This window comes from Larimichthys crocea, chromosome X (genome assembly GCF_000972845.2).
Source record: "Larimichthys crocea isolate SSNF chromosome X, L_crocea_2.0, whole genome shotgun sequence".
NCBI classification, from domain to species: domain Eukaryota; kingdom Metazoa; phylum Chordata; class Actinopteri; family Sciaenidae; genus Larimichthys; species Larimichthys crocea.
Genome location: NC_040020.1, coordinates 39685637 through 39713541, shown reverse-complemented (window position 1 = coordinate 39713541; position 27905 = coordinate 39685637). Strand labels below are relative to the sequence as shown.

Sequence of the window (27905 nt, the reverse complement as noted above, 5' to 3'; positions counted from 1 at the left end):
GTTCCTGGGCGATTTTAAACTGTCACAAAGTGATCAGAGCATCTGACCAAACCAGTTAAGTCCTGGTTCGCTCTTTAAACTAAAGTAGCTATTTGATACATAACAATTTGTTTATTTCTTGCTGCCAAGACAGCTGACCCTAGATGGTTTAACGTCAAAAAGGCTCACTGCTAACAGAGCATGAAAGCCGTACTTCTGTTCGTACAGCTCTTCTGAACTCTGAGATTGGTATCCTGGCTAGCATCCCCGATCTTTTAAAACAGTGGCAGCATAAGAGTTCCCTTTTTTCTTTTACAAGGCAGCGTGCTTAAGTGCTGTGAAGCCATGAGGGACACAGGCAGTCTGCGTGCTCTTAGCCCACAAGGAGCACTTGGACAGAGCTGTTGCATTAGTGAGCTGTTACTGCTCACCTTCAGAGTCTAATATAAGGTCAGCAGCCAAACTCCAAAGAGGTTGGGGACGAGACAAAACACACAGAGGACCCCCAGAAAAGGTCACACTGGTTCTGTAGGGGCAGAAAGCCAGAGCTTTTTACAAGCTGGCAGCCATGTAGCAAAGATGTACTCTAATAGCTGCTGGAGCCACAGCTTCAACATAGAAGAGTTTTGCTTATACATGTAGTCCTCTGAGGTGTGTGCCCAGGTCAGGTCACAAAATTCAACCACTTAGGGTTGTTAGTCTCCGTAATGACTTTGTGGTTTCAACCGTCATCCTCAACAGCTGCTGTATGTGAACGCATTATCACTTTCAGTTCTCGTTGATAGATTTCACAAGCTTTCAAAGTTGATAGAATGTTTCCACAGTCTAACAAGTATCCCATGTAACCATGTTGTTGCCTAGTTTGAGTCCAAATCCACATCTCGTCTTTAGTGTTTAGACTGTTCAGATCTGCTGTCATATGGTGCCCCTCATTTTTAAAAGCAGAAACAGTTTACCTGCAATTGACGCCATTGAACATTGTTCATCCTTTTAATTTTCTATAAGCTACTTTCTGATGTATATATATTATTGTGTTCTGAGTAGACCATCTAAAAACAGATCAGTTTGTTTCACAAAGACTCAGTCATAGTCAAGTAGTGCATGTACCCTGCGTACAAAGGCTGAGTCATGCACGCTCCCCTCTCCCTTCAGCTGAGACTATCAACTAAAGGCAAAAAGACCCCAAAAATATGTTACTTCTGTTTTTTTTCACTTTTTGTCTACATTCTGTATTTATTTATTTTTTTAAAGGGGACTAAATCAAACACTGTTGCAGCCACCTTATGTGCATTCACTAAGGTTTTTCTCTTGTCCAAAGGACTGCTTTAGAGCTGACAAAAAGCTGCAGTCTTTTAAAAAGCCGTCTCTCCACGGACAGACACCGCTTGAAATAAGTCACAGCAGACTAGCAGCTTTTCTCTGGTTGTTTTTTTTATTTGCAGTTCTTTACATTTTAGAAAAAGAATCCAAGGATTTTGCCTCCTGTGTGTTTCCGTCTGGCCTCTTCGTGGTCCATGATGCCAGCTGAGGTGGTCAGCACAATGTATCTGTGAAAACACAAGTCGATACGTTATAACACGACTCAGACTCATCCATCACAGCAAGTGAGATGCCCAGTGTGCAAGATATAACAGCAGTAATATGACATTTATAACATTTCAGATTGTCGTGACTCGACTGTCAGAGGCCTCTCAAAACATCAATAAAAAAAACTTCAACTGAAGACTTCAAAAAGCTACAGAAACTATTCTATGACCTCCAGTTTAAACACTTTAGTAAGCAGTATGAAGAAAAAAGACGCAGTACGTCCTCCAGTGAATGCATTTAGCTCCATGGGTAACTATCAACACCGGGCAGGTCAATAAAACGGTGTGCACAGATGGAAAAGCCATTTTGAATATAATAGGAGCACATAAAAAAAGAAACGTGTACTGCAAGTTAAGCAGCATTCAGACCAATCACAACACTGACGCCAAACTGAGAAACACATTTGCTACTTTGCTTGAGAGAACATGCTAACTTCTCTTCAAGCCTAACCATAACAGGTAACATTAAATGACCGACGTGAGCTTCAGTCCAGCTCATGACCTTTACATCACAGTCCCTACTGTCTCCATGACATCCTGCTGAAGCAAAAATGCCACAATAGCAAAGACAAAACTATTTTATACTCTGGCTGCATGCGGCAGAAAATCATTTTGGGCAGTGTCACAAAAAACGACTCACTTCTAGACAACTAAACAGCCAGTGTCAGTGTTCTCAGTATAACAGCAGTCTGTCATCAATACCGGTAAATCTGTTTAAACGAGTCAACTCTGACAGATAAATACAGCAGATTAAGTTATGATTCTGTACACAATCAAGTCATGTTCATTGCCCGTCAGTGTGCAATTAGGCTCATTTTAGGCAATTCCATAATCAACACATACAAGATGCATTTAAGCCTCTTCGCATCAGAGATAGAAACAATGCCAGTCGCTCTTCACTAAAGTCACAACTTGTTTGGCATCTTCTCTCTCAGACAGGATTACTGCCCTGCACACACAGCTCAACTTGATGGATACTAGTCTCTTAGTAACATCTACTCTGTCTCAGTGACAACGTCAAACAAACACTAATGAAAATGATTGTAATGTACAGTCGTCCCTCGCTATAACGCGGTTCACTTTTTGCGGACTCGCTGTTTCGGATTTTTTCAGTGTAATTTTGCATGCTTTTTTTTACAGCGTACTGTACAGTATGAACACGCATTGTGTTCTGCGTCCTAAATTGGCTAAGGGAGAACTGCACGTGTTCTGCGTCCTGATTAACTAAGGGAGTACTGTACACAATGCGTGTAAAAAGGTGTATAAAAGTGTGTGTTTTTTACGGCCTTAAAACATGTATAATAATTGTAAAACTTACTTCGCGGATTTCGTATATTGCGGGTTATTTTTACAACGTATCCCCACGATAAAACGAGGGACCACTGTATAGTCAAGTCATGCAGTCTTAGGTTTTCTTACTTTGATGGGGAAAAAGCAAGCAAACAAAAAAAAAAAGTTTGCCAAAGCAACACGGCAACAAAACCAAGGATTACAGCAGGTAGGTTGAGCATGAACTCAAACCACTGTAGTAACTACCTCGTGTGCAAGACTAGGAAACCATAGGGCTAAATCTCCGGTTACCACCAGGTGATTCAACACGTCCTTGTTTAAAAAGTTAGTATCTGTGATTCTCACCCGAACTGTCTTGAAGGCAGCAGGTTGTTCTGCCACTTTTCCAGGTCCTTGAGCTGGAGATCAAAACGTGGACTGATCACGCCACACTGGAAGATTAAAAAAAAAAATCCCACTGGTTTAACCTCCACATTCACACACATACACCAGGTAACAAATAAAAAGATACAGGTTGCTTCTGTGTTAGCGTTAGTATTTCCCCCCTTAACTTGGGCTGCAGCATTTTGCACATAATAAAAAGCAATGACAGACTATACAGCCGATCAACATGACCAAAGGCACCGTACTTTAATAGAAGCAGTTGCTTAGAAAATAGTTTATCTGGAGTGGAGAAATTAAAAAAAAGGGAGGGGTAGTTTAGATTAATCCACGTTTCACTTACAATGATAGAGTGGTAACTCACCTTGTTCAGCCTGCCTGTGAGATTGACAACAATTTTCCCGGCTCTATGGTCGTCAATGATCTCAAACTCACCAATGTAACCTGGAGGTAACAAATGACAAACATCGTTAGGCAACACACTTCAAACTACTAACTTCTGTGGGTCACCTTCCAGCACACCAACATACATATCGACAGCATAATGTTTCATGGTGGACGTTTGCTCACCGTGCTTCATCATGACGGTTAGGAAGCGCACAATAACCTTGGAGCAGGGCCTGATGAGGACCTGGCGTTTCCCACGCTTCTCAGCATTGTTGATGCTTTTCAGAGCATCTGCGAGAACGTTCATGCGCACCATGATGCCTGCAGACACATTACAGACAAAACATCAGGAGGTTAATATAAAAAATAAAAAAAAACACGCGAGTTTGAACTTAAGCGGTGCCTAATTTCATATCGCAGCATCCTCAAACCATTTCACACAGTCCCAGAGGAGATCTGTGTGTTCTCACATGACCGAACGATGTGTGCCATTAGTCTTTGGTTTGAAAGGAGTGTTTCTTTTAAGAGTATTAAAAGGAAAAAACGCCGGGACAGATTTAAAAACGGAGCTGGAGGTGTAAAAGTAGTCCTACCTGTGTTAGCACAGACAGGGTAACCTCGCACATTAACACATTAGGGAGCTGCTTTGTGAATATTTCAGTGAATCAAACAGACTCGCACCGTTTCTCTGACATGACACCGAGCACAGCCTTCATCCCGAGCATGGTGCTTCATGAGCACAGACCAGCTAGCTGCCCACCTTAGCCGACTACATTCACAAAGCGCCTCATAACACCAGACAGACTTTGTTCAACGCAGTTTCGACCGCGTATTAAAAGTGTTACATACAGGTAAAAAACAGAGGAGCTCACAGGTGTGACTTGTTCAACGTGAACAGACGCTTGTGTGGCGGCAAAGCTCAGAAGTTATCGAGGCGCATTGAACGCACAGACTCCAGGGCCGGACAGAGAGGACGGGGGGGGAGGAAATATGTCGCCCAAATGTGTCAAACTGAACACACCAATCGACACGATAATCACCGCAAATGATTAGTACATACTTTGGCTTTAGGATGATCGCGGAAATTGGACATTTAACGCACAGATGGCTTAGATATTTAAAGGATTGAAGCTGACAGTGTAGAAAGGCATCTTACCGGTTCTGCAATATGGCGGAAAGAGGAAGTAGAAAAAATCTGCAGTGCATTATGGGAAAAAATCCGAGAGTTTTTTTCAGGTCGAGATAAGTCACAGCGCCACGACACGACACGATAGTAACGATAGTAACGATAGTAACGAGCTACGTGACGACATAAGACGACACCAAGTGTATCTGCACTTTAATGTGACATAAATCTGTTTATTTGACTTCAATACCTTTTATTATTTCTAAACATTTTTTTATCGTAGCTTTTTATGTTCACACATTTATTTAATGTAAACAATCCTCAGATCAGTTCACGTCAAATATGCTGCACAAGGCCAATTTATTAAAATCTTAATTTTGTAGACATTACATGAAGAATCTCAGGCAACTGTGTGTCAAATTTAAAGCAGCACCCCCCAGTGAGTAGGATGAATAACTGCATGCACCATAGTTTATCCAACATATGTATACTACTGCACAAATACACAATAGAGAATATGATATATATGTGTGCTTCAAGAGCAAATATGGATGCATTTAGTTCATTTTTTTCTTTTCTTACAGTACAATCATAGATTAGGTTATCATTGTTGTGATATCTGGACAAAGCACATTACCTTCACCATCCAGGTGGGTCAGAAAACAGGAGAGGTGCAGCAACATCATAGGTCAGACATTATGTCAGCCGCTTGCTTGCCTGTTACGCCCACACTCCTCTGATGTGTTCCTTTTGGTTTGCAGATTTGCTAGCAGACTGTGAGGGCATGATACTCCAACGTGGGAATTGTGCAATGTACGTTTAAAAATGTTCTTCTGCTGACCAGTGGCTTTAGATTATTTTACATTACATTACATTACATACTTTGAAGAGAATTTGCAGATTTTACCACACTGATATGAACAAATGATCAAAATCAAGCATGGATCACGTCTGTTTTCTTCATTAGCCCCATTGACAAAAACTAAGAAAAATATTAATATCCAATTGGGGTTGAGTAATTAAAATTTCCATTTTAATCCTCATTGAATATAGATAACAATAAAGCTGTCAAGACAATGAATACACCGGACTGTATGAGCCACAAAAGTAGAAAGAGTTCATGTTCTCAGAGCCAACTAATATCTTTATTCCCTGTTTCAACATGTGCAGCAGAACAGTCTGATACATTTCAACAGCAGGAACAGTTCTTGTGAAATCCTCGACACAGTTATTGGAGTGTCTAGATGAAAATGAAACATCTGTAAATGCCTCGCAGAACTAGCATGACATTGTGAAAGAAGAGTTTTAAATGTTGACATTGAAGATTTCCAACAGTCTGTATTATTTCCATGTATATAGATTATCCTGACAACTGAGCGGTGAATAACCACAGCGTTACTTACTCTTTTTCTTTTTATTCCAGACTTCACGTGTCAAATACATAAACCTACACAGAAGAATATCAATAACTAATCACACTTTTGTCTAACATGCACATAAAATCATCTGTATTATGTAATATATAAATGAGTTAGTATAGTATCAGGAGTTACAGACTAAAAAAGTCACAAAAATCGGTGTGTGCAAAAAAAATCTATTGAGTTAGTGTTAGCACAGTTTTTGTGTGTTCTGAGTTGTATTTTATTGTGTAGAAATATGACTGTTAGTTAGAAAGAGCATAAATAAACCTTTAAAGCTTTAAAATGCTAAAACAACTACACTATATAGTGTGCAAATGTTTCTTTTTAATGAGTCCTGTCCAAGCAACATGTTTGTATCTCTGACATTTCAGCTTCTATTCGTTAAAAGTATCCAACCCTACTACCATGTTCTGAAGTTTAATTTTCATGTAGAGTGATCAGGATGAAAGTGTGTTGTAGGAGGTACAGTATGTCCAGTCACCTGCTAAAACTCAAAGCTATGCAACCACCTTTTGGTTTAGACCCAAAGCTCTTTCCTCTGGTGTCCATCAAACCACTCAGTATCGGACACAGTGACATACCCACCAGCCAAGTCACCAATTTAACAGACACATGAAGCATAATGGAATGCTGAGCAGCACAAGACATAGTAACCAGATTTCTGTACTATTTCTATGGTTACATTAAAATTTCAACACATTTTTTCCCTTCTAGTAAGCCTTTGCACGGCTATCTCTTAAGCTGCTATCCACTTTTACACTTAGCCACCATTGGCCATGCTAGCCAGAGAATCTGCATCTCCCTGGGGATCCAGGCCCAGCTTCTGGAGGTCAAGGCCCATTGCTACCAGCATCTGGAGCAGGGTGAGCTCCTGCTGGGTGGCCTGGTCCACCAAAGCTGGGCAGGTGGGGTTACATTGGGGCGTCTGGCAGGTGTCCACCAGGTGGAAAGGACAACCTTTGGCAGGGGTTCTGTTGTTGCGGGTTGCCTCTAGACTCCTGTCCCAACATTGCAGGGCACGTGGCAGAGAGGTGCCTCTAACTTGGAAACTCATCCAATTACTAGAAGAACAACAAGACAAGGAAGTTAGGGACTAGAAATAAACAGAGGCAAAGATAGAGACAGAAAAATATAATGATGATGGTGTTAGGGTTATTGTGGACCAGGAAAGTGTCACCAGTGAGGTCATGGTTTGATCTCAAGTTTGCTTTTGGCTCATTATTTTAGTGCAACAAGTGTAACATTACGGAACTGCCACTACAAAATTACCTACAATGACCTTTGACCTTCAGTGCCTCCCATAAAGAATCATTGCCCTCAATAAATACACCTAACTTAGCCTAACTCTATAAACCAAGCTAAGACTGCACCGACCCATCAATGTCCATCTGTGCAGCAAAATGATGAGTATGTTCAAGGGGTACTGAAGGGTCAGGGAAAGTGTGAAATGGCATTTGGTGACACAGAGAATGCGAAATGATGAATGAGCAAACGAAAAGAGCAGCATGAGCTCACTCGGTAGAGATGACGACTGGTACGGGGGAGAATAAAATGAGGGACGGAAGGCATAAAAATGCATTACCACCACAGGAGTCAAATATCCATTCTTACCTTTTGGTAATCACTGTGTGGGAGAGGCAAGATGGAGCAAACACAGCCCTGAAAAACATACACAGAAGAACACAACCATCTCTAAACTTTAGTCCATTGTCTATTTGAATCACCTGGTGCATATAAGATCTGTGGTTATCATTATAGCTTTCAAACAGTGTGGTGGGAACTTACGTGACATCTCTCAGCGAGTTCTTGAGCTCCCTGCCCAGGTTCTGTATGTACTGCCACTGCTCCTGAGACAAACTCTGTCCTCCCATGTAGATGTTCTCCACTCTCAGCTGCTCCTCATCAAACAGCCATTGCACAACAAACAGAGGGGCTACAGGGAAAACAAAATATCAATATTAAAGATGCTCTAATGTATATTTAAGTTAACAATGGATCAGGTGGATAAAGGTGATGTCAAATGCGACATTTTTAGTGATGAACCTGCAGAGCTTTATAACTTGTTTCAGCTCATTGCTTTGGTTTAAACGTATGGCTCTCATCAGCGTTGACTCAGTGAGCAGCTGTTTTTAACACAAAAAATGAGTTGTCTACTACGTACTCAATAACAAATGGCAGACAGACAAAGTTAGCGACCAGCTGGTGAACATATTGTAGCATTTACAGTAGCTAAAAAGCCAAATATTTCCCTTGAAAGTTGGTGGTTGTCAGATCGACAAAATATCAGCTGTCCAGGAACTGAGGGTTTCTGATCCAAGATTTGCAGTGTGTTGCAAAAGATCACACGCTCCTTCTGCTCAAGTAAAAGACACTGGCATATTTGCAGAGTCTGTTCATTTTCAGCTTCTGAATGAATTAAACATGCAGCTCTTATATTATTTTTTAACAGTTTAAGTCAAACATCTTATTTAGGCAGCAGGCAACACTCACAGGTCAAGGTAGAGTACAGTTTGTGGCCAAAGAAGCACTGCCACTCCTCTCCCCTCTTATAGAGCTGCCGACATCTGTCAGGGACAACCCCATTCCACAGCCTGAAGAACACAACACAGGTCGTCAGCACAGACTTGCTCAGTCGGTTTAACACATCGCAGCCAACTATAACAGCACTATATAGCAAAGATGTTTCTTCTCAGAAAATCTATATAGTCTGACTGAAGAATGCATGACTTTACCTGAGTCCTATCTTTATAGCGTCTTCAGGTGAGCAGGAAATAGTCTCGGGGCAGTTAGGTGATCTCTGCTGTTTACTCTCTAGGAACCACCCAGAGTCCACAAGGCCCCGTACCTGAGCATCTGCACCGAGCTGCTCCAGCTGACTGGCCACCCTCTCAATATTCAGCAAAACACCTGTTCCACCAGCGCTACAGGGGAGCCAAGAAAATCCAAAATTAGTTTGGCTTTGAGAGTGCAATTTTTGTTAGGGCTGTCAAAATGACGGCACACGCCAGCCAATAGCATGAAAGTCCTAATTTAGCAGCTTTGCATTAAGTCAGTGGATCCTGTTTTAGGGCTTGGGGGTGTCCCATTTAACCATGTTGCTAACCTGGGAGGAATGTTCACCATTATAGGGCAAGGCCCTTTAATAGGAATTATGTCATTGTTCACAGTTGACTGTAAACATCTTTATTGTTGACAAGAGAATGCACCCAGAATACAGCTTCTCTTGTTTAATGTTAGGCGTGGGGATGGTCCAGATGGGACAAAGGATGTAGGATCTTGTTCAAACAGTGTGGTCAGCATCAGAGCGTGAGCTATAAAACAAACTCACCTTGTGCCAGACAGCATGACAACCTTGGCCTGCTTGATTCCTTTGGGGATGAGGTCTTTGATGACCTCGCGGACGATCAGGGAGCCCATGAAGGTGTACTCAGCTGTGAACAAATGCACACATCAAATGTTTGGGAGCACCAAACTAAATAAAAGGTTAGATTAATTATGTTTTCTTATAACCTGAATGGAGGCACAGGATTTTAATTATTCTTATGATGGACTTGAAGGATCTAAAGAAACGTACTTGCATTTGCATTTCTATCTCTCTCTTTCTCTCTGCCTTGTCGCAGCCTTGGAGGAGGGGTTGGGGCAGGCCCAGTGCCACTCCATACATCACTGGAACAGTATGGGATGAATCTGCAGAAAAGAAGACAGTCACATTTGTTATACTAAAGTGTGAGGCCCTCAAGACAATGAAAATCAACTCAGGCTGCAGTTGGCCTCTTCAGTCATATATCAGAAATTGGCAGACCTGTGCTGCTATAAACTACTAAAGCAGCAAACCGCCTGAAGTATAGTGTAGTGAAGTGAACAAGGGTGCACCACCATGCATTTTATTGCTTATGAACACAGAACATGTAATTATATTTTTCAAGGCAGTCTTGCCTTAAAGGAGCACTAATCAATATTTTCATATTAACACTGAATCAAGTGGCCATGTTTAACGTTAACTAGGATACTCAAACAATAAATCCACAGAGACTCTGCAGTTCTCCTCAGTCATGTGGCACATTGTAGCATCTTTAATTTCATTGTTTTGGTTGTTCAGCCTGCAACTTCAGTGTTTTGGTTCAATTAATGCAGCTTTAAAGGACCAATGTGTGGGACATGTGGCAAACAGTGTTGTTTTTGCAGAATGCAACCTCCCTCACCTCACTCTCCACTCTGTGTGAAACTAGGTGGCAGTGAAACACATGAAAAAGATGAAAGACCCTTTCTAAATCCAGTATTTACTTCATTCTGGGCTACTGTGGAAACATGGCAATTCAACATGGTGGACTACGTAGCAGACTATAGATATAAAAGGTTCATTCCAAGGTAACAAAAACACAATGATTCTTGCAGCCTCTCAAATCATGCACAGCACACTAGACCTTTAAGCTAAAAAATTAAAACAACTTGAGAGGCAAATAAAACTGATTTCCTGCTGTGTATTTAACTTTGTCCTGTTCAGCATGGATGGGGTCCATGTCTCACAAAGGTTTACAAAGGAAGATACAATGAGGACATACCCCACAAGCACTTACACAATGTTTGCATTATGCCAGTGTGGGTTTTCCTCTGCCTGAGAAGATAATATTCCAGTTCCTGTAAACACAACAATCACAGATGAGACTGACTTCCCTCTGTTTGTATGTAAAACAAGTAACATGATGGGAACATGTGTGACATGCATGCAAGCATGGCCAGCTGACCTACCTCTTTTTGTTTGGGGCCACCCTGATGAGCTCATTAGTCGGGGTATATTTTGGTACCTGGAATCACAGGTCTCTTTGCTGTGACAGCACCATCCACCTAAAAATAATAGAGACTAATATTAGACTTTCACATCAGGCACAGCAGGGAAGACCCTTGTTAACCTATCATAGAGGCAATGTAAGGAATGGACAGGGAACAACTGCACCTGTAGCCTGGTCTGCTGCCGAGACTATATAATGACTCAAAGTTGGACAAAAAAGACAAATGATACCTTTAATTTGCAAACTGTCAGCACCCAATTTGTTGAGTGACTTGTTTTTTAAACAAAAAAAACCCAAAAAATTTCCTCCAAACACAACAACAGTCATACAGTGGCTCATGACATATACAGGGGGGAAGAGCAAAAGCAATTTATTCGGCTCTACTGCTCAGAATAATGTAGTAATAAATCCTAAATCCTGTCAGAGAAAGCCACTTCAGCCAGGTAAAATGTTTGTTTTTGTTTTCTGCACTCTCAGAATGCACACATTAGTCAAGCTGGAGGACAATCCACAACAATTCTCCACCATCTTAAGTCTATCAAAGTGACAGGCAACAACCTAAAAAGGAGTAAAATGGAAGATGACGGGACAAGATGACATCCCCATCAAAATTCCAATGAGGGCGTCACGCCAAAACAAGCTGACCTTTCAGGACCAAATGAACCAGATGGGGTTTTAAATACTCACCTTCCAGAAATAACAGCCATCGGCGGCTTCCTCTGAGCTCCTTTAGGTAAAACCTGTAGAACCACAAATAAACAGGAAAGAGGAGATGGTGAAGATAAAGCAGCCATGCATGGACACACTGGTGTTATATGAAGCTTCTAAAATCACTGCATTAGTCAGCAAGCAAATAGCAGAGTAAAACAAGTGAAGATCTTACCCAGCTGCTGTTCCATCATTACAGGTAACTTGGTTGTTCCTAAGGAAGTGTAGCCTCATATCATCTGTCGGTTGTCCAGCTGTTCGAGCACCTGCAGCACCTTCCTGTCCTGCTTCAGCTGAGCCTCGATTGCCTCCAGTGCCTCCAGTGCTTCTAGTGGTTCCAGTGCTTTCAGGAGTCAGATCAACCACGGATGTAGATTGACCAACATCAGCCCCTTGGTTCCCACCAGTCTTCTTGGTGGTCTTTCCACTGGCTTTAGCATTACGGTTGTTCTGACACCAGATTCCCCCGAGCAAAAGCAAGAAAGCAACCTGACCCAGTATCTTCATATCTGAGGTAACATAAGAAAAGATACATCCAATGCATCAATACTCAGACATAATCTGACTTCTATATGCAAAACATGAAAAATCACAGTTTCTAGGACCTGATCTAATTGTCTATAATTTGTCTAAATTAAATCCATAACTTTTCAATTAAAACTACAAAATTAACTTACCTCTCGAAGAAGAATCAACTTTAAAGATCTGGCGGATAACTGGTGCTGCTGAGGAGACGCTGAGAAGTTCAGAGTGCAGTGACCAGGTGTGAGAGGAGGATGCCAGTCGTCAGTAGTGATGAAGCCTTGACCAGGTTTTGATGAAGCCCGCAAATCAGCGGTGAGCTTTATAGTGCCACCATATGGATCAGATTTCCTCCCATTTTCTCTTGGAGCTCCTGCCAGGGCCTGAGATAAACTGCTGACGACACACCGCGAGGGGAGGTACTGGATGGCCAGTGGCGAGGAGAAAAGATAACACACGCATCTCTTCAACATATTTCAAGTCTTTGCACACACCCACCACTCTCCCATCTGAGCAAGGCTCAAGAACAAGCTCTCCTTCCCCCATCGTTCTCTTCTTCTCCCTCCCACCATCCACCTCTGATTGCCAGCGTTTTGATTTAAACATCTACATGGTTAGCATAACTGCATAACCCCTTTGCGTGGTATGTGACCCTGAGGTCATTGGAGCATACACCTCAAACACTTTCCGACACAGGAATGAATAGTGCCGTAAGGTTCCCGCACGGTCAACAATTCAGCCGACACTCTCAAGGCACAGGTGGTGGAAACTCAAGTTAGCTGTGGCACCATGCGCAATATACATGTTCCCAAACTTTTTCAAACACATCAACAGTTTCTCCATAAATTTTACAATAAAATTAAATATGGCACTATTAATCCCACTGGGAGAAAAACAGGACCCGAGGACATTAGTGGAAAGATGCAAGGGTGACGTGTCTGCCACATACCTATAACTTACTGCTCCAGTAAGTTAGGGGCTTCCAAGCCAAGTCCCTACAAACTAAACTACTCCGGATATTTAGGTGTTAACAAATATTACATAACAGATTCAGATAACAGCCAAGTAAAACAATTCTATCGTGCAGAGTGTGTGATAAGTTGTCTTTACATATTGTCGTGTGGCAGGTTAGGTTACTTTGCTTTTGGTGAACAAAGAGAGAGAGTATTTGAAACTGACCTTTGTGTTGGATAAACCTCCTTTGGGGAACCAAGACCAAAAATGTGTTGATGGACCCCTATTGACCCCCACAGCACATGGCAGTTACATTATTTAACCAAATACCCAGAAACCAATTGCTACTGTAAGATAGAAATAATTAGTTGATTGGCAAAAATGTTGATAATTGATTAATCATTTAAGAATTTACAGAGAATATTTGTTGTTTTCCTTCATTTTCAATGATACTTTGAGTTTTTGACTGTTGGTCAAAAACAATTTGAACATGTTAACTTGGGCTTAATGATGCACATTTTATAAACTAATCAATTATTAAAGGAATTTATAGTTAGATGATTGAAAATTATTGTTGGTTGCAGCCTTATAGTTCTCCAGTGATTGATTAATACTACCTTGCTCAAGGGCCTGTGGAGGCTTGGGGCCTCTGGGTAGTTGCCCGCTTTACCCAGTTGGTAATCCAGCCTTGTCCCCCTGGGATTGCTGGAGGGTGACGTACCAGTGAAGGATCATGAGCTCCATAGCTCTAAAATTCTCATCAATGAAATGTACACCATCCCAACGTGTCAATCACAGCAAATAATGATCGCTTGAAAGGCCAAAGGATGATCGTGGGGCTGCTGGGGCTGAAAGGACTGCAGAGTGGCAGCAGGTCTGCGAATGAGTTAAGGACAGAAAAAAAGAATACACCCATTATAATAAAGGCAATAAACCTTTAGTTCACATCTCCCTTAAGAAGATTGGACACATTGACAACAGCACACACATTTTCACAATTGCACTTGAAATATGAAACAGATGAACAGCTATATAATGATTTCAATTTTGAAGGGACACATAAAAACATTATGATTAGGTCAAACATGTAATGTAAAATAGGTAGCAAAATGTCTGCCTTTATTCTGGGTGTGTTGAGGATTATCTCTTTCAGATAAATAAAATCATACAGTATGCAATAATCACCTAGCTATTTAAAGACATATAAACAAGGCAGACAGATTTATCAAGGTTTGTCTCATTGCTCTGGCAGAAAAAATGGTATTTTTGTCTCATTTTCAAGCATTTCATGCTATTTTAGCTACTTTCAACTATGGCCAGAAAGAAAACAAAGCTACTGAAAAATATGTCTGTGAGATCATATGCACCTACGCGCAATAAAAATGTAGCCTAAGGACAACACTATACTGAATTTGATCTACCGAGCTGAACAATTCTTCATTCCTTCAGGTGTCTTGAAGCATGCACACCACCATCTGTCTTCCCAGAAATCAATGCAACAATCTGTTTAACAGATACCTCAAATAGCTGAAAAACGAAAGAAGTTGCTGTAAATCTATCACTGTTTCGCTAGAATGTCACGAACAGAGAGATGGCATTGCTGCTATTTTGTTTTTCTTTGATATGGGATTGGACAGAATGATACGTTTTTCACAGCAGGCTTCAGATCAGTGGATTAAAGGGAATTTGTGTTCTACACCTCCAGTGATTCAGCTTCTACAACTTGTCATGGCTTAAACTTTGCCCCTCTTAGCATCTACACAAGACATACTCACATGCCATTACACAAAAAATGAGACTTGACACACTTACATTTGTCTCTTCACCTCTGAAAAACAAACATGTTGCATAACGCATAAAAGGCTCATGAGACATTTTGAACTTCAGCCTGACAGGGGCAACAGCTTGACCCTTTGTGCAGTATAGGGGTCATTCTTTCTCCTCTTGCGCTGTTATTTTTCACAGCCACCCTCCAAGGTCAGGAAACCTAAAGCCCGGGTGGTCCGGGCACTTTGTCTGTTGAGCATGTGTGTCATCACCAGCCTCAAGAGCTGAGGGCTCAGCCACGAGCTAGAATGTTTGTCGGCTGATAGCTTCAAAGAACAACGAGCCAGAGACAGCAGTCATATGCTGGATTCTTACGCCTGCAATGTAACACAGAAAGGTTGCGACTTGCAGGTAACAACCCCAAAGTCTAACCGTATGAACAATAAATTCAAACCATAGAGTGGTTCAATCAACAAACTCTATTTGTATCAAAAATGAGGCAACAAAACCTTCTGTAGGGTCGTGATGCATACCATGATCATGGATTGCAGCTCCCTTTGCCGTGTTGCGTGTAATTTGACAATCTGCAACAGCATCACTCTGAATCTATATTGTCACCAGCAGTGGAGGGCATAGCTGGGGAAAGAGGCCCATGATTAATTGGAGATGAGAGTGGCATCTTTACAAGCCACATGAAAACAAGCTTCAGGCGAGAGACATGAGACCTGGCAAGAGTAACACTGCCAGAGCTCTCCGTTCAATCAGTAAGGATGACAGACGGGGTCTTAGCGGGATCGGTGTAAAGTGCTAGGCCACTGCAGGAGGCTAGCAGGTGGGGTGGGCAAAACTATCCCTAAAACCAGGTGTTAAGAGGCCTTGCGTGGTAACCTTCTGCAGACTGCCAATGCATCAGTGTGATAGATTGAGGAGGGGTCGTTGGCAGGGATACAAGGTGTTGGATTCACGACGGGGTGGGGTTGGGGGGGCGGTTGTTGCAACAGGCATAGAAAAGGATAGCTGACAAGTGAATAAGTTCTGAGTGTTACGAGAAGCTGCAGCTCATTCTGCTGAGCCCCTCACAACCAGCTATTCATTCTGTTCACCTTACTGACATGCCAGGCACACCTTCATCCAGGCAAAATATGTTCAGCCTCTAGTATGAATGCCACAACCACAATCCCAAACAGTCAAAGATGTGTAAAGGACAAATTGTGAGATTAGAGAACTAGAAATATCAGATCACAAACGTTAGAACATGCAAATGTTTACAAGTGATATATATCAAGTAATGCAGCCTGCATATGAGCTGCTACTTAAAAAGCTGTGGCGATAAAAACCTTTTGGGTGGAGGTCACTTTTGGGAAGAAACAGAGTATATGGGAGAAGAGTTGCCTAAAATTCTGTTTTCTTGCCTAAGTGGTTCTGATGGTGTTTGGGGTGGGGTGGTGGGTGTGGGGCATACTGCGCTTGAGTAAACAGCTTGAAGTGTCTTTGGGGCTCATGACACAGTGGAGTAGCAACGTGGCCTTGGAGTAATGCTGCATGAACCACCAGACCTGTCAGTGCAGTGATGGATACCAGCGTTGGGGTCACGCCATGCTCAACTCAGGCACTCGACAATATGTCCGTCACATAAGTCTTCACACCTGATCAACAATACAACTCTCACACTACACCCAGTGGAAACAGTTGCACAAGCCCCATCTGATAAGGGAAGATACAGACAAATGTCACCTTGATGTGTACTTGTTCATTTAATATCATGGTTTAATTATGTATACTTCAGATCTTTGTACAAATAAACTCCACACCCTTAAAACGCTTAAACATTCTCCAAACGGTCCAAACATATGTTTACCTACTGCTGTACAGCTTTGATTTGAGCTAAATGCTAATGTGATGACAATGGCAATGTTTATCATGTTCATCATCTTAATTGAGTCTCTTAGCATGATAACATTTGCTATTTGTCACTAAACTAAACAGCTAATGTTAGCTGTATTGGTTTAACTAGTTTTGCAGGTATTTGGTTATAAGTCAAAGGAACAGACAGTGAAAAGTCAGTGGTCATCAACCAGAGCGGACTGCAGTGGACCATCTTCTCCATATAAACATCAAGAGAACCCAGGTCATATGTTTAAAACACATTCACATGTGCAATTAGGATAGAGTGGCGTGGTACTGGACAATGCTGAAAACTTACAGTGACAATGGAGCCAAGGAAGACATCAAAGCCAGGATTAACAAAGCTAGAAATGCCTCTTGTTCAGTCTGCCCCATCTGGAATCCACAGGTCCAGGTCTGAGGTCCACAGCCTCAAGACATAGATCAGGCTTTACAAAAGCAATGTGAAGTTTCTACTGCTGTTACTGCTGTATGGCTCTGAGTGCTGGAGAGTCATCAAAAATGAGCAAAACATGAGCATTCCTCAACGCCTGCCTCTGCACAACCCTCAATATCTACTGGCATGACGTGATATCAAAGAAGAACCTGCGTAAGGTCACAGGCTGCAAAAACAGAGAGAAACAAAGCACAGAGATTCTACATTTAATGTAACAAAGTCAGACTCCAGTGGCATCTAGCAATGTAGTAGCTATTGCCACCACCTCACTTCACCATCTTCTTAGTGTGAAGGAGAGAGTATGGTGGCCCGCAAAATGTGTGCAAAACATAAAGAAAAGAAAGGTTTAGGGGGTTATGATTTATCCTCCGGAGACCATGAACATCTACTAAATTTCCTGACAATCCTTCCAGCAGTGGTTACTTTTTTCAGCTCTGTTGGACTGACAACATGATCATTCAGAAAATGTGTCTACGTATTCATTTTGTTCATTGCATTTGCATTGCATTGCATTGCATTTAGCAGACGCCTTTATCCAAAGCAACTTACAGAGGAGGACATAAGCTGAGAAAGGTGTAAAGGAGCACAGAATAGTAGTTAGTTTTGTTAGTTTTGTTAGGCAGGGAAGCATTCTCGAAACAGAAAGGTTTTTAGAAGTTTTTTAAAGGTCGAAAGGGATGTTGCTGTTCTAGTAGCCATTGGTAGGTCATTCCACCATTTGGGGACGACCACAGAGAACAGTTTAGAGTGACCTCGCTTTGCGAGAGGCGAGGGTACAACTAGACGGTTTGTATGAGTGGAGCGTAACGCCCTGGTCGGGACGTGAGCCTTTAGTAAGACGCTGAGATAGGCAGGGGCAGATCCTGAGGTGGTTTTGTAGGCTAGCGTCAGAGCTTTGTGTTTAATTCTGGCAGCTACAGGCAGCCAGTGCAGGTCGCTGAAGAGTGGGGTGACATGTGACCTTTTAGGTTGATTGAAAACCACTCGCGCTGCGGCATTCTGGACCATTTGCAAAGGTTTGATCGTGCAAGCAGGTAGGCCAGCCAAGAGCGAGTTGCAGTAATCGAGGTGGGAGCTGACTGTAGCCTGAATCAGGAGCTGAGCGGCATATTGGGTCAGGTACGGTCTGATTTTTCTAATATTGTACAATGCATAGCGACATGACCTCGCTACGGAGGAAATGTGTTCAGAGAGAGAAAGACGATCATCTAGTACCACGTCCAGGTTTTTTGCAGCATGGTTAGGGGTAATAGTGACAGTACCAATTTTCAGGTTGAAGTCATGGCAGATTGACTCATGGGCAGGGATGACCAGGAGTTCGGTTTTTGACAGATTAAGCTGGAGATGGTGGTCTTTCATCCAAGTTGACAGATCAGAGAGACATGCGGAGATGCGTGTGGAGACCGTGGTGTCGTCCGGCTGGAACGACAGGTATAGCTGTGTGTCATCGGCATATCAGTGGTAGGAGAAGCCGTGTGAGCGGATAACATGGGACAGCGAGGTGGTGTAGATGGCAAACAGAAGGGGACCCAGCACCGACCCCTGCGGCACCCCCGTGGAGAGGGTATGAGTCGATGACAGACGACCTTGCCAAGACACATTAAAGGAGCGTCCAGCGAGGTAGGACTCGAGCCAGGAGTGGGCAGAGCCTGTAATGCCCATGTTAGCAAGTGTGGTTAGGAGTATGTCGTGACTGACTGTATCGAAGGCAGCCGATAAGTCGAGAAGGATGAGTACCGATGATTGCCCTCGTGCTCTGGCTGTTTTTAAGGCTTCTGAGACAGATAGTAAGGCTATCTGTTCGAACATCAAGTTATGATAAAAATAAAACCACACCCTAAAAATGTTTATGTATATTGTAGATGCTTCAAATTATCAGTTTGTCAGTCCATTTGTGTGGCACATGCAGTATAAATACATCTACATTTAGGTGTAACCCCAGTTGAAAGTCTAACTCTAAAATGTACTTCTTGAACCTCTTTAAAAAAGGAGAGAAATTGTACGTGCACTTCAGGGTTTCTTCACCACTATCGTGGCTGTGGCTATTTTCTGAATGCCAGTTTGTAAAAATGATCATGTGGTGACATGAAACAGTTTTTAATCACAAAATTTGATTTAAAACAATTTACTCTGATGAACTTTCCTCAAAGACTGACCTTGGTGTGTTTTTTTCTACCCCCAAAGCGATTGGTAGATGGCACTGTGTGACAGGCCATAAATCAGATATTCCAGCTGAAGTGATGTCAGCGCTTTGCATCATGTGTTGTCGCTGCACACTGTGAAGACATATGGACACGTGGTCACAGCTCTTTCAGGCCACACACCCCTTCAGTCACCCAAAAGATTTATTATGGGTGCTCAGATGCACGTGAACATGTACTTACATTGTACATCATTCAGCAAATAAATGTAACATATGTTTGTCACAAGCAACAGAAACATATGTAAAATCATGAACAAATTCACTACGTGTGACACAATAATCTAAAGCATACAGTGACATCACTCTACAGGTATTTATATGTATAGACATACCACAGAACAGTAAAAATGTTTACTGTTTACTATTTATAGAGTTGCCTCTCTGCATGTGGCTGTTTTTCAGCCCATGCTGCTGTATGTGAATAGTTGACCTGGATAACGAGAAGTATATGAAAAGCTCTACTGAGTCACTTCGAGTTAATGGCCCCTCACTTCTGAGAACCCCTTGTTAAAGGGTCAAGGCAATGCATACTCTAATAAGCATGCACATGATTTGTACATAAAATTTATGGTGACATGACAGTTAGCATATGTGTTAGCTTTATCATCCGAGGCAGTCAACTGGGCTGAGCTCATCAGACAAAACTTAATATCAGCTCAGGATAGATCAACACTCATGTCAGACTTTCTGCAAACTGATAGACCTGGCAGCATAATGGGCTTAAAGTAATGAAATAACAGGGTGATATGGAATTGAAAGGAAAGTGAATAGGAACATTAGTAAAGATAATAATTTTTATGCGTTGAGGGATTGGGAAATACAACTAGATGTAGGTCAGTACCTTTAAGAAATAGTAAGGAGGTCAAGAGTTAAATGAGGAGATTGATACCACTCTAAAATGTGTTTGTTAAATAATAAAAGCTACAGTCAGCAGCCTCTTAACTTATCTTAGCATAAAGAGTAGAAATAGCGGTAAAAAGCTAGCTTGACTCTGTCGAAATGTGCCTTTTAATCTGCACAAAACACAAACTAAAAAAACAACCTGTCGCGGTTTTACAGTAACAGCCTGAACTTCGTTCTGTTGGTTGTCTGGCAACCTCGCGTCACAGTAACACCAGGAAGTCAGTCGTTGTGCTAAGCTAAGCTAACGGACCGCTAGTGGACTGATTTGTTGTATGTAAGTGTGAGAGCGGCATTGATCTTTCATCTCAGCAATAAACATTATGATCTAACATCAGAGGACACAACACATACAGTTTAAGTGTAACAAGTTATGTGTATGTTAAAAACTATATATATATTCCATAATTTAAAGTGTTTCATGAGAAATTATTTTGTTGTATTTTAGTACATGTACAAAACTTATCTATGTTGAATGTTGTCAGACATTAAATTAGTAGTGATTCTGAAATGAAACAATATTTATGCATTCCCTTTTGGCTTGTTGTTAAAGCTGCAGATAGACCTTATGCTACATATACCATGAACACCATAACGGCCTGCTGACTGACAGTCTACATATATCCAAGCCAAGAAGCAATACAGTCTGTATCCGAAAGGTTTTATGACTTATAAGGATTTGTATTATTCATGCTGCTGAAAATTTACAACCTCAATTATTCACGGGTAGCAAGACTGTCCCAGTTTAGTTAAGTTTTATTACCCATTTCAAAATCTCGTTGCCAATGTCTCAGTCAGTGTTTCAGCAGATTCCTTTGGACCTGATTCTGAGAAAAGAACCTAAACAATTCACATCAACTCCTGATGGCCATAGACAGATACAGAAAGTATAAGCATTTCTGTTTTAGTGAAATTAAAAGTGATATCAAAAATCTATAGTTAAACAATGGCAGCTAATTTAGATGTAAGGTTGATGGTTTACAGTTATTAACACCTGCGTTTTGACTGACTCATCACTCCTGTTTTCATTTACCAGTAATTTCGTCACCTAAAATGGTGCTACAGATGGAGCTGTACATTTGTTGCTTTATTTAAACAGTTGCACCTTGCTATAAAACTGTCAGCACTATTAATCTGGAACAGAGATAATATATGATGATCTCATGTTGCTCATGTATAGTAGGTGACCTCCTCTGACTGGTGAAGTGAGCTTTGTGCCTTATTGTTCACATCAAAACAAGAAAAATACAACTTTTGTTTAGTGCATATAATATAGTAAGAATTCTTTAATAAATTAGAAAATGCAGAAACAATTGTTGCAGCACACGAAATTGGGACTTGTGTACAGTGTGTGCAAACCTATAAACTATAACCAATTAATATTGTCAGAAAGCCAGAAAATCTTGAACGCATATAAAAGAAGTTCAGGAAATATTAAATAACGTGTAAAATAGCTACAACACTGAGGCAGCTCTTATCCTGCTGATAACGATTTTGTGGTGTACAGAAATATTTCTAAAAAGGTCTTTGACCACTAAACTATAGTTTAGTTTTACGTTACTTAATGAATGTACACCATCATAACAAAGTTGGGGTGGGGGGGGAGCTTAACCCTTGAGGTCAGGTCTGATATGCAAACCCACCACAGCTAAAATAACCCATCTGACCTCATGCTAGGCAAAATAGATCAGAGCATGTGAACTTAGGTAACAGCTCAGCTCTTTGAAACATTTTTATATAGACACTGATGTCTGATGAGGTGAAGAATTAAAGACTTGAATAGATTTTTGTTAACCTAATGGTTATTTTCGTGATCAGTTGATGATCTATAAAATATCAGTGAAATAACATTTCAAAGGCTGACTGATTTTGACAAGAGTCTACAACTGTTAGCAGCAATGCTTTGAGATAAATGCTAACATCAGCATGCTAACATGCTCACATTGCTAACATGCAGTTACGCAGGTATGTTTACTGTGTTCATCATCTTGGTGTGTTGCATGCTAACATTTGCTAATTCGTACATAAACTATAGCTAAAGCTTATGAGAACACCATAACCCAAGTAATGGACAAATGCTAAATGTACCTTTTGACCTCATGATGGTTAAATGTCAGTGGATTACCTAGTCATTACAATACATGGAGGAGGGCATAAATGTGTGTACCAAATGTCATGACAGTCCATCCAATAGTCGAGACATTTCACTCAAAACCACAAGAAGAAAAAGCAGGATCACCACAATGAGGATGTCATCAGGGCGCATCCCCTGGGTACCATGAATATCTGCACAGAATTGAATGGCAATCACAGACTGTATAAAACATGGACATAGTATCCATGACATCAACCATACAAATGTTTTCAATAGCATATAGTCACCTTGTGTGTTTTCATTAGGCTACCTTAAAATGAGCAGGTCTTCTTACAGAGGCCACCATGTTAAACTTCAATGTTTCTACAGGACAGACAAATAAAACACTGGGTCTAGATAGCGATTGTAGCTTCTCCTGTGGAGGATGAGGTGAGTTGGTTGCAAACTGGTTTATTAATTTGGCTGATTAATTTACTAATTGTTTCAGCTGTAGATTGAGCATAAAATGTACATTGATGTGTTAGAGCTCTGAACCATCATCAGACAAGCAAATTTGGGTATTTTCTTCGGAAGAAGGGTGTTTTCATCACTCCCAACTTCCACAGACATGTAGCTTGAGGGTGTTTAGGTGGATCATGTTGCCCAACCACCCAGTAGGACACTCCTTTCCTCCCATCTGTTTACTGTAGATTGTATAGTATGAAGTTTTCAATTTAACCAACCCTATTGCCTACGGGAAACTATGAAACAAATAACCATCAAAGGATTTTAGCCCTATCAGCCCCACCATTGACCATAAATCCCTATATCAGCATGCCTCCAGTACATGAAAAGGCTAAACCATGGGTAAAAAGGCCTTGGCCTTGTACTCAATGTACAGTAAGGACAAACTGATATTGACTAGGAGGGGAATGAACACTTTGCTCAACCCGCTGAAAGGACTAATAGATTAGGGGCCCCTGGACAAGCCTCTTGTCAATCCCTCTTTCTCTGTGACCTAATGTCCCCAGAACAGCTGTGTGAGGGCGCTTACAGTAGCAGTTAGGCCAAGATGACAAGCCATTGCTCAGCTTGATATATGAACTACTACATGTGAAACAGGAGAGTTCATTGAAGGGTATGATGGCTGTGTATGCGGGTAACAATATGTCCTCATTACATATAGTTTAGGTATTTTTCTTTTGGTGAACGGCAGGCAAAAGATCTTTGTCTTCTGTTAGTTCTCCTATTAGTTTAAGTGTAGCATTGCAACAAGATTTACAGAGACACAAGAGTGTAGAGATCTGCTGTTTAATACAGTTACCTCCACCTACTTAAACAGTCCATGTGTTATACACTGTATAACTGTGAAAATTTGTATACAATACTTTTATTCCAGCAACAGTACAACACCTTGTTCCAAGGTGCTTCATTTACAAAACTGACTTTCAAATTCAAGTTCAACTTATCAAAACAAACACTGGTGAAAATTTTTCAATATTATAATACACTGTTACACACGTTCAGACACATATATTGCAGCTCTGCAGCCTAACTGTATTGCATTTTTTAGTAGCCAGTATCCAGGTACCTAAAAGACAAAACAAATAAAACCTACTTAGAATGCAGTGCATTTAAATAAATTCATTAAATTCACCCTTTTAAATGACTATTGATATTCATGTGTTTTGGTTTTTAGCTTTTTTAAAGGCAGTGATCACTAAACATTATCAACCAACCACGTATATTAAATATACGTACTGTTTCAGCATCATGCTCCAGTCCGGTGTCATGATGCTCCATCTCTTCGTCTCTGAATTCCTTTATAACCTTATAAAATAAACCATAAGATAATTCATTCAGTGAGTAAACTCGGTTATAACTAGACATATGTGCTGCTCTGACAGGACTGGCAAAAAAGGAGTGTTGCTCCAAACTGCTGGTTATATGGAAACCATTTTCACTATTTCCATTCAAAATTAACTGGATGAATCAACCGTGATGGCCACATATGTTCTGTAACATGATCAGACAAAATGACAGATGAAATCACCGTCTTTGAAGGAGGTCTAGCTTCGTGTGCTAAGTGTTGGTTTGACTCATCTGGAAAATATCTAGATGTGCAGGAAAAGTCTTTCCCTTTTACCAAAGATAACTGGCCATTTTCAACCATTTTAATAGTGGGTTAGTCATGTATGCAAATGAAACACGCTTTTGTGGCTTGGGGAACCTTTCCAAACTTGGAAAAACCTGCAACAGTGACCAGTGATAAATCTCAATAGCCTCAATGCTCTGGATAACACTGCCTCCCTTCAAGTCCTCCTTTTGAATATACAGTCTCAATGACCACTTCACCCAAGTTTCATCTATATGGGCGGCTGTGGCTCAGGAGGTCGTCCACTAATCAGATGATCGGCGGTTTGATCCCCGGCTCCTGCATGCTCTGCATGTCAAAATGTCTCGCCAAGATACTGAACCCCAAATTGGTCCTGAAGACTGTGCCACTGGTGTGTGAAAGTGTATGAATGGTTAGCTCCTAAAACTGATGAGTAGTTGGCACCTTGTATGGCAGCTAATGCCATCAGTGTATGAATGTGTGTGAATGGGTAAATGAGATATGTAGTGTAGAAGCCCTTTGAGTGGTCGGAAGACTAGAAAGGCGCTATATGAGTACAGTCCATTTACCATTTAATTTCTTCCCCAAGCAATGTTTTACATTCATTTTTACTGTTACATTTAATATGTGCACACATACACATGCATATAATACACCAACCTGAGGTAACTCTATAATCACACTTTCATTTCAGAACTTTTCCCTCTGTCTTATTTTTTCTTGCTCCCATGTATGATCACCACAAAAAGGTGAGACAATGTAAGTAAGTTAACTTTGAGAAAACAGTGACTGACTCACTTGTAAAAGTTCAGTGTATCTCTCGGGGTCCTTCTCCATCAGTGCTCTTATTTGGCTGTTGTAATGTTCTGAAATGCTCTCCTCCACCGCCACAGTGCAGGCCATGGCCCCTTCTTTTCCCAGCAGTGCGGTGGATGCACCTGGAGTACATTTAAAAACAGAATGAACGCACAGTTCAGATTTAATAAAGACACATATGCATACACATGACCTAAAAAACTGCAAGAGAATAACTAGTGAAATAGAGTTTAAGCTAAGTAATAACTTGTTTATATACTTGAGTGGACGAATGCAACATGAAGACATTTTATCACTCCTACAGCAGATACAGCTTTAACATTATACAGGTCAAATTATTATAATAACTTCAACTACATACAGTAAATCCCAATCCATGTCAAAAACTTTTGTTCTTCTTCATTTGTTTTGTTTCGTTATAACTTACATAAACCCAGCTGTATGCGTATGGGCCGTACCAACCTAACACAAACCCAGCAACGTTCCAGAAAGGCAACAGTGCTGTGGGACGAACTCTGTTCTCAGCCAAGATTTCATTGAACTTCTGAAGGTGTTTCTTTTCTTGATCCCACATTTGCTAAAGAAAAACAAACACGGAGAGTCACTCACAAATAATCACAAATTATGACCTTTATTAAATCACAATATAGCAACTAGAGATGGTTCAGCTTATGAAGTCCAACTATAGTTCATTCTGTAGGGATTTAGCTGGGGAACCAGTGGGCGGCCGGTTCAATTCCAACATGGACCAAAGTATGGAGGGTGGACTGGTGGCTAGAGAGGTGCCAGTTCACCAAGTACGCAAGGTACCTAACCCCTATTTAGGTGAGACTGCTACGCATCCATCTCCTCTCTCCACATTTACATTTAGTCATTTAGCAGACTTAGAAAAATGGTACTGTGACAATACTAGATTTTAATTTAATGCAGGCTGCTACAGATAGCCTTTTCAGGTTGTTTGAAAACAAGGTGCGCCACTGCGTTCTGGATCATCAGAAAGGGTTTCACTGTGCAGGTTTGGAGGCCCGTAAGGAAGGCGTTACAGTAACCGAGTTGTGAGATGACCACAGCCTGTATCAATAGTTGGGTAGCACGTTGAGTCAAGAAAGGCCTGATTTTTTTTATTTTTTTTATGATGTGAAGTGCGAAGCAGGGCGAGGCGACATGGAAAAGCATGTCCTTCAAGCCGGATTTGAACAGCGACCTTGCATGTCTATGGGCCCTTTGTCTGTGTGTGTGTGCGGTTGTATTTCAGACCTATGCATGAATAAAGGATCTAGATTTTGGATGAAATGTGTAACACATGACCAGACTGTTGTCCAGAGCATGTTAAATAACACTGTTACATACCTGGATCAGAGGTCCAGTCCTAGATCGACCCAACACTGCCATCTGCCCGGCATAGATGCGGTTGGCCCCGTATTCACCCGCGTGGTCCACGCGCAGGATTCGGTCCAGCATGTCCTTCTCCTCACTGTCGCGCGGGGTCGGGACCACACTGTAGGCACGTGAGTTCACCTGCAGGGGCACTGTTGTACACAAGCTGTGGTTATCTCATAACACCGTAACAAACACGACTTTAAACATGTTTTAAGGACGTCACGGCTCCATGTCTGTCCGTGCTGAGAGCTCAAACACGTGTTACACCAAACACGTTCAGTTTTAAGCTTGATGTCGTGTCAGCAGTTTCGTAGTAACTACATATAAAACACTGTTTTTAGCATTTTTAGCACCTCGGCTAGCTCTTAGCAGTCGCTGCTAAAGTAAACTACACCCCCACAGCTTACCTCTGCACTTTAAACACCGACGAATCATCGCTGGAGCGACAACACATACAGCTGTGTGTGCGGCTCTCTGCATGACAGTCACTTTGTGGTTTAAATACCCGCGTTACCAGAGAAACGGAGAAAAATGTGTCATTGAAAGTGTCAAGGGGTGGACGTGTCGCAGACGCGTGACGTCACCGCACTACGACTTGCACACCACACTTTGCATAGTTATTATATATTATATAACATTTTCAGTTATTTATTGCTGAAAATGTTTATGTGATTGTTTTGGATGTACTATATGGGCTCTTTGACCTTAACAAAAATAGAGGAAAAATTAACATTTATTATCAGTCTCATCATGCTGATGGCGAAATTTCATATTCATAAATGTAAATCTACTCGAAGAAAACCATCTTTTGTTGTGAGCTCAGGCAGTACATTGTTTCCATTTGTTGTTGTTTCCAACAACACAAAAGCAATTGAAAGGGTTAATATTTGTGAACATTTAAATATACTACTGTAAGCTCTTTCTCCCCCTGCTGTAGAATATACATGTGAAATGTTTTTGTAATGTAATTTCTATGCTAATCTTGTTTGTGAAGCAAGTTCTAATAACAAAATAAAAAAAAAACTTTGCATAGTTATAATTCATTGTTCACTGTTGTTCTTCAGAGCAGTGAAAGTGTTAGTTAGGAGGCACAATGGCTCTAAATATCATATATGCAGGCTCATGCATAACATTTGATTTGACTACTTTATTATAATAAACAAT

The 27905-nt window shown here is 41.2% G+C and overlaps 3 protein-coding genes across 4 annotated transcripts; all 3 read right to left on the bottom strand.

Annotated features, from left to right (window-relative positions):
- Positions 1 to 1392: 1392 nt before the first annotated feature.
- On the bottom strand, positions 1393 to 4900 carry rps15a (ribosomal protein S15a). Of its 2 annotated transcripts, none has more exons than XM_010741411.3 (5): positions 4780 to 4900; positions 3807 to 3944; positions 3601 to 3680; positions 3201 to 3286; positions 1393 to 1526 (listed from the first exon to the last, which is right to left on the bottom strand). In XM_010741411.3, exons 2-5 carry the CDS (start codon positions 3937 to 3939, stop codon positions 1433 to 1435), a joined length of 393 nt encoding a protein of 130 aa, XP_010739713.1. In that variant the 5' UTR covers positions 3940 to 3944; positions 4780 to 4900; the 3' UTR covers positions 1393 to 1432. The 2 variants fall into 2 exon arrangements, with proteins under 2 accessions (XP_010739713.1, XP_027138115.1); XM_027282314.1 differs by lacking the exon at positions 4780 to 4900 and adding an exon at positions 4684 to 4708.
- Positions 4901 to 5888: 988 nt separating this feature from the next.
- On the bottom strand, positions 5889 to 19516 carry notum2 (notum pectinacetylesterase 2). Its single transcript, XM_019260154.2, has 14 exons — positions 19409 to 19516; positions 13762 to 14020; positions 12346 to 12612; positions 11844 to 12177; positions 11648 to 11700; positions 10920 to 11015; positions 10748 to 10808; positions 9745 to 9857; positions 9499 to 9601; positions 8903 to 9091; positions 8661 to 8761; positions 7956 to 8103; positions 7782 to 7829; positions 5889 to 7231 (listed from the first exon to the last, which is right to left on the bottom strand). The coding sequence occupies exons 4-14, from the start codon at positions 12173 to 12175 to the stop codon at positions 6931 to 6933; spliced, it is 1545 nt and encodes a 514-aa protein (XP_019115699.1). The 5' UTR covers positions 12176 to 12177; positions 12346 to 12612; positions 13762 to 14020; positions 19409 to 19516; the 3' UTR covers positions 5889 to 6930.
- A 4192-nt stretch (positions 19517 to 23708) lies between these two features.
- coq7 (coenzyme Q7 homolog, ubiquinone (yeast)) lies at positions 23709 to 27330 on the bottom strand. Its single transcript, XM_010741412.3, has 6 exons — positions 27149 to 27330; positions 26712 to 26890; positions 25824 to 25938; positions 25344 to 25483; positions 24191 to 24259; positions 23709 to 24020 (listed from the first exon to the last, which is right to left on the bottom strand). Exons 1-6 carry the CDS (start codon positions 27219 to 27221, stop codon positions 23943 to 23945), a joined length of 654 nt encoding a protein of 217 aa, XP_010739714.3. The 5' UTR covers positions 27222 to 27330; the 3' UTR covers positions 23709 to 23942.
- Positions 27331 to 27905: the final 575 nt, after the last annotated feature.

Excerpts from the sequence above, each read along its gene's own strand:
- coq7 (XM_010741412.3), bottom strand. The coding sequence starts at position 27,221 with ATGCAGAGAGCCGCACACACAGCTGTATGTGTTGTCGCTCCAGCGATG. Across the intron at positions 25,484-25,823 it reads CGTTGCTGGGTTTGTGTTAG|GTGCATCCACCGCACTGCTG; the intron begins GTTGGTACGGCC and ends AATGTACTCCAG. Across the intron at positions 24,260-25,343 it reads GATACACTGAACTTTTACAA|GTTATAAAGGAATTCAGAGA; the intron begins GTGAGTCAGTCA and ends TTATTTTATAAG.
- rps15a (XM_010741411.3), bottom strand. The coding sequence starts at position 3,939 with ATGGTGCGCATGAACGTTCTCGCAGATGCTCTGAAAAGCATCAACAAT. Across the intron at positions 3,287-3,600 it reads TCACAGGCAGGCTGAACAAG|TGTGGCGTGATCAGTCCACG; the intron begins GTGAGTTACCAC and ends TTAATCTTCCAG. Across the intron at positions 1,527-3,200 it reads CTGCCTTCAAGACAGTTCGG|ATACATTGTGCTGACCACCT; the intron begins GTGAGAATCACA and ends GTGTTTTCACAG.
- notum2 (XM_019260154.2), bottom strand. The coding sequence starts at position 12,175 with ATGAAGATACTGGGTCAGGTTGCTTTCTTGCTTTTGCTCGGGGGAATC. Across the intron at positions 10,809-10,919 it reads GTGGCCCCAAACAAAAAGAG|GAACTGGAATATTATCTTCT; the intron begins GTAGGTCAGCTG and ends TTGTGTTTACAG. Across the intron at positions 9,858-10,747 it reads TGGCATAATGCAAACATTGT|ATTCATCCCATACTGTTCCA; the intron begins GTAAGTGCTTGT and ends TCTTTTCTGCAG.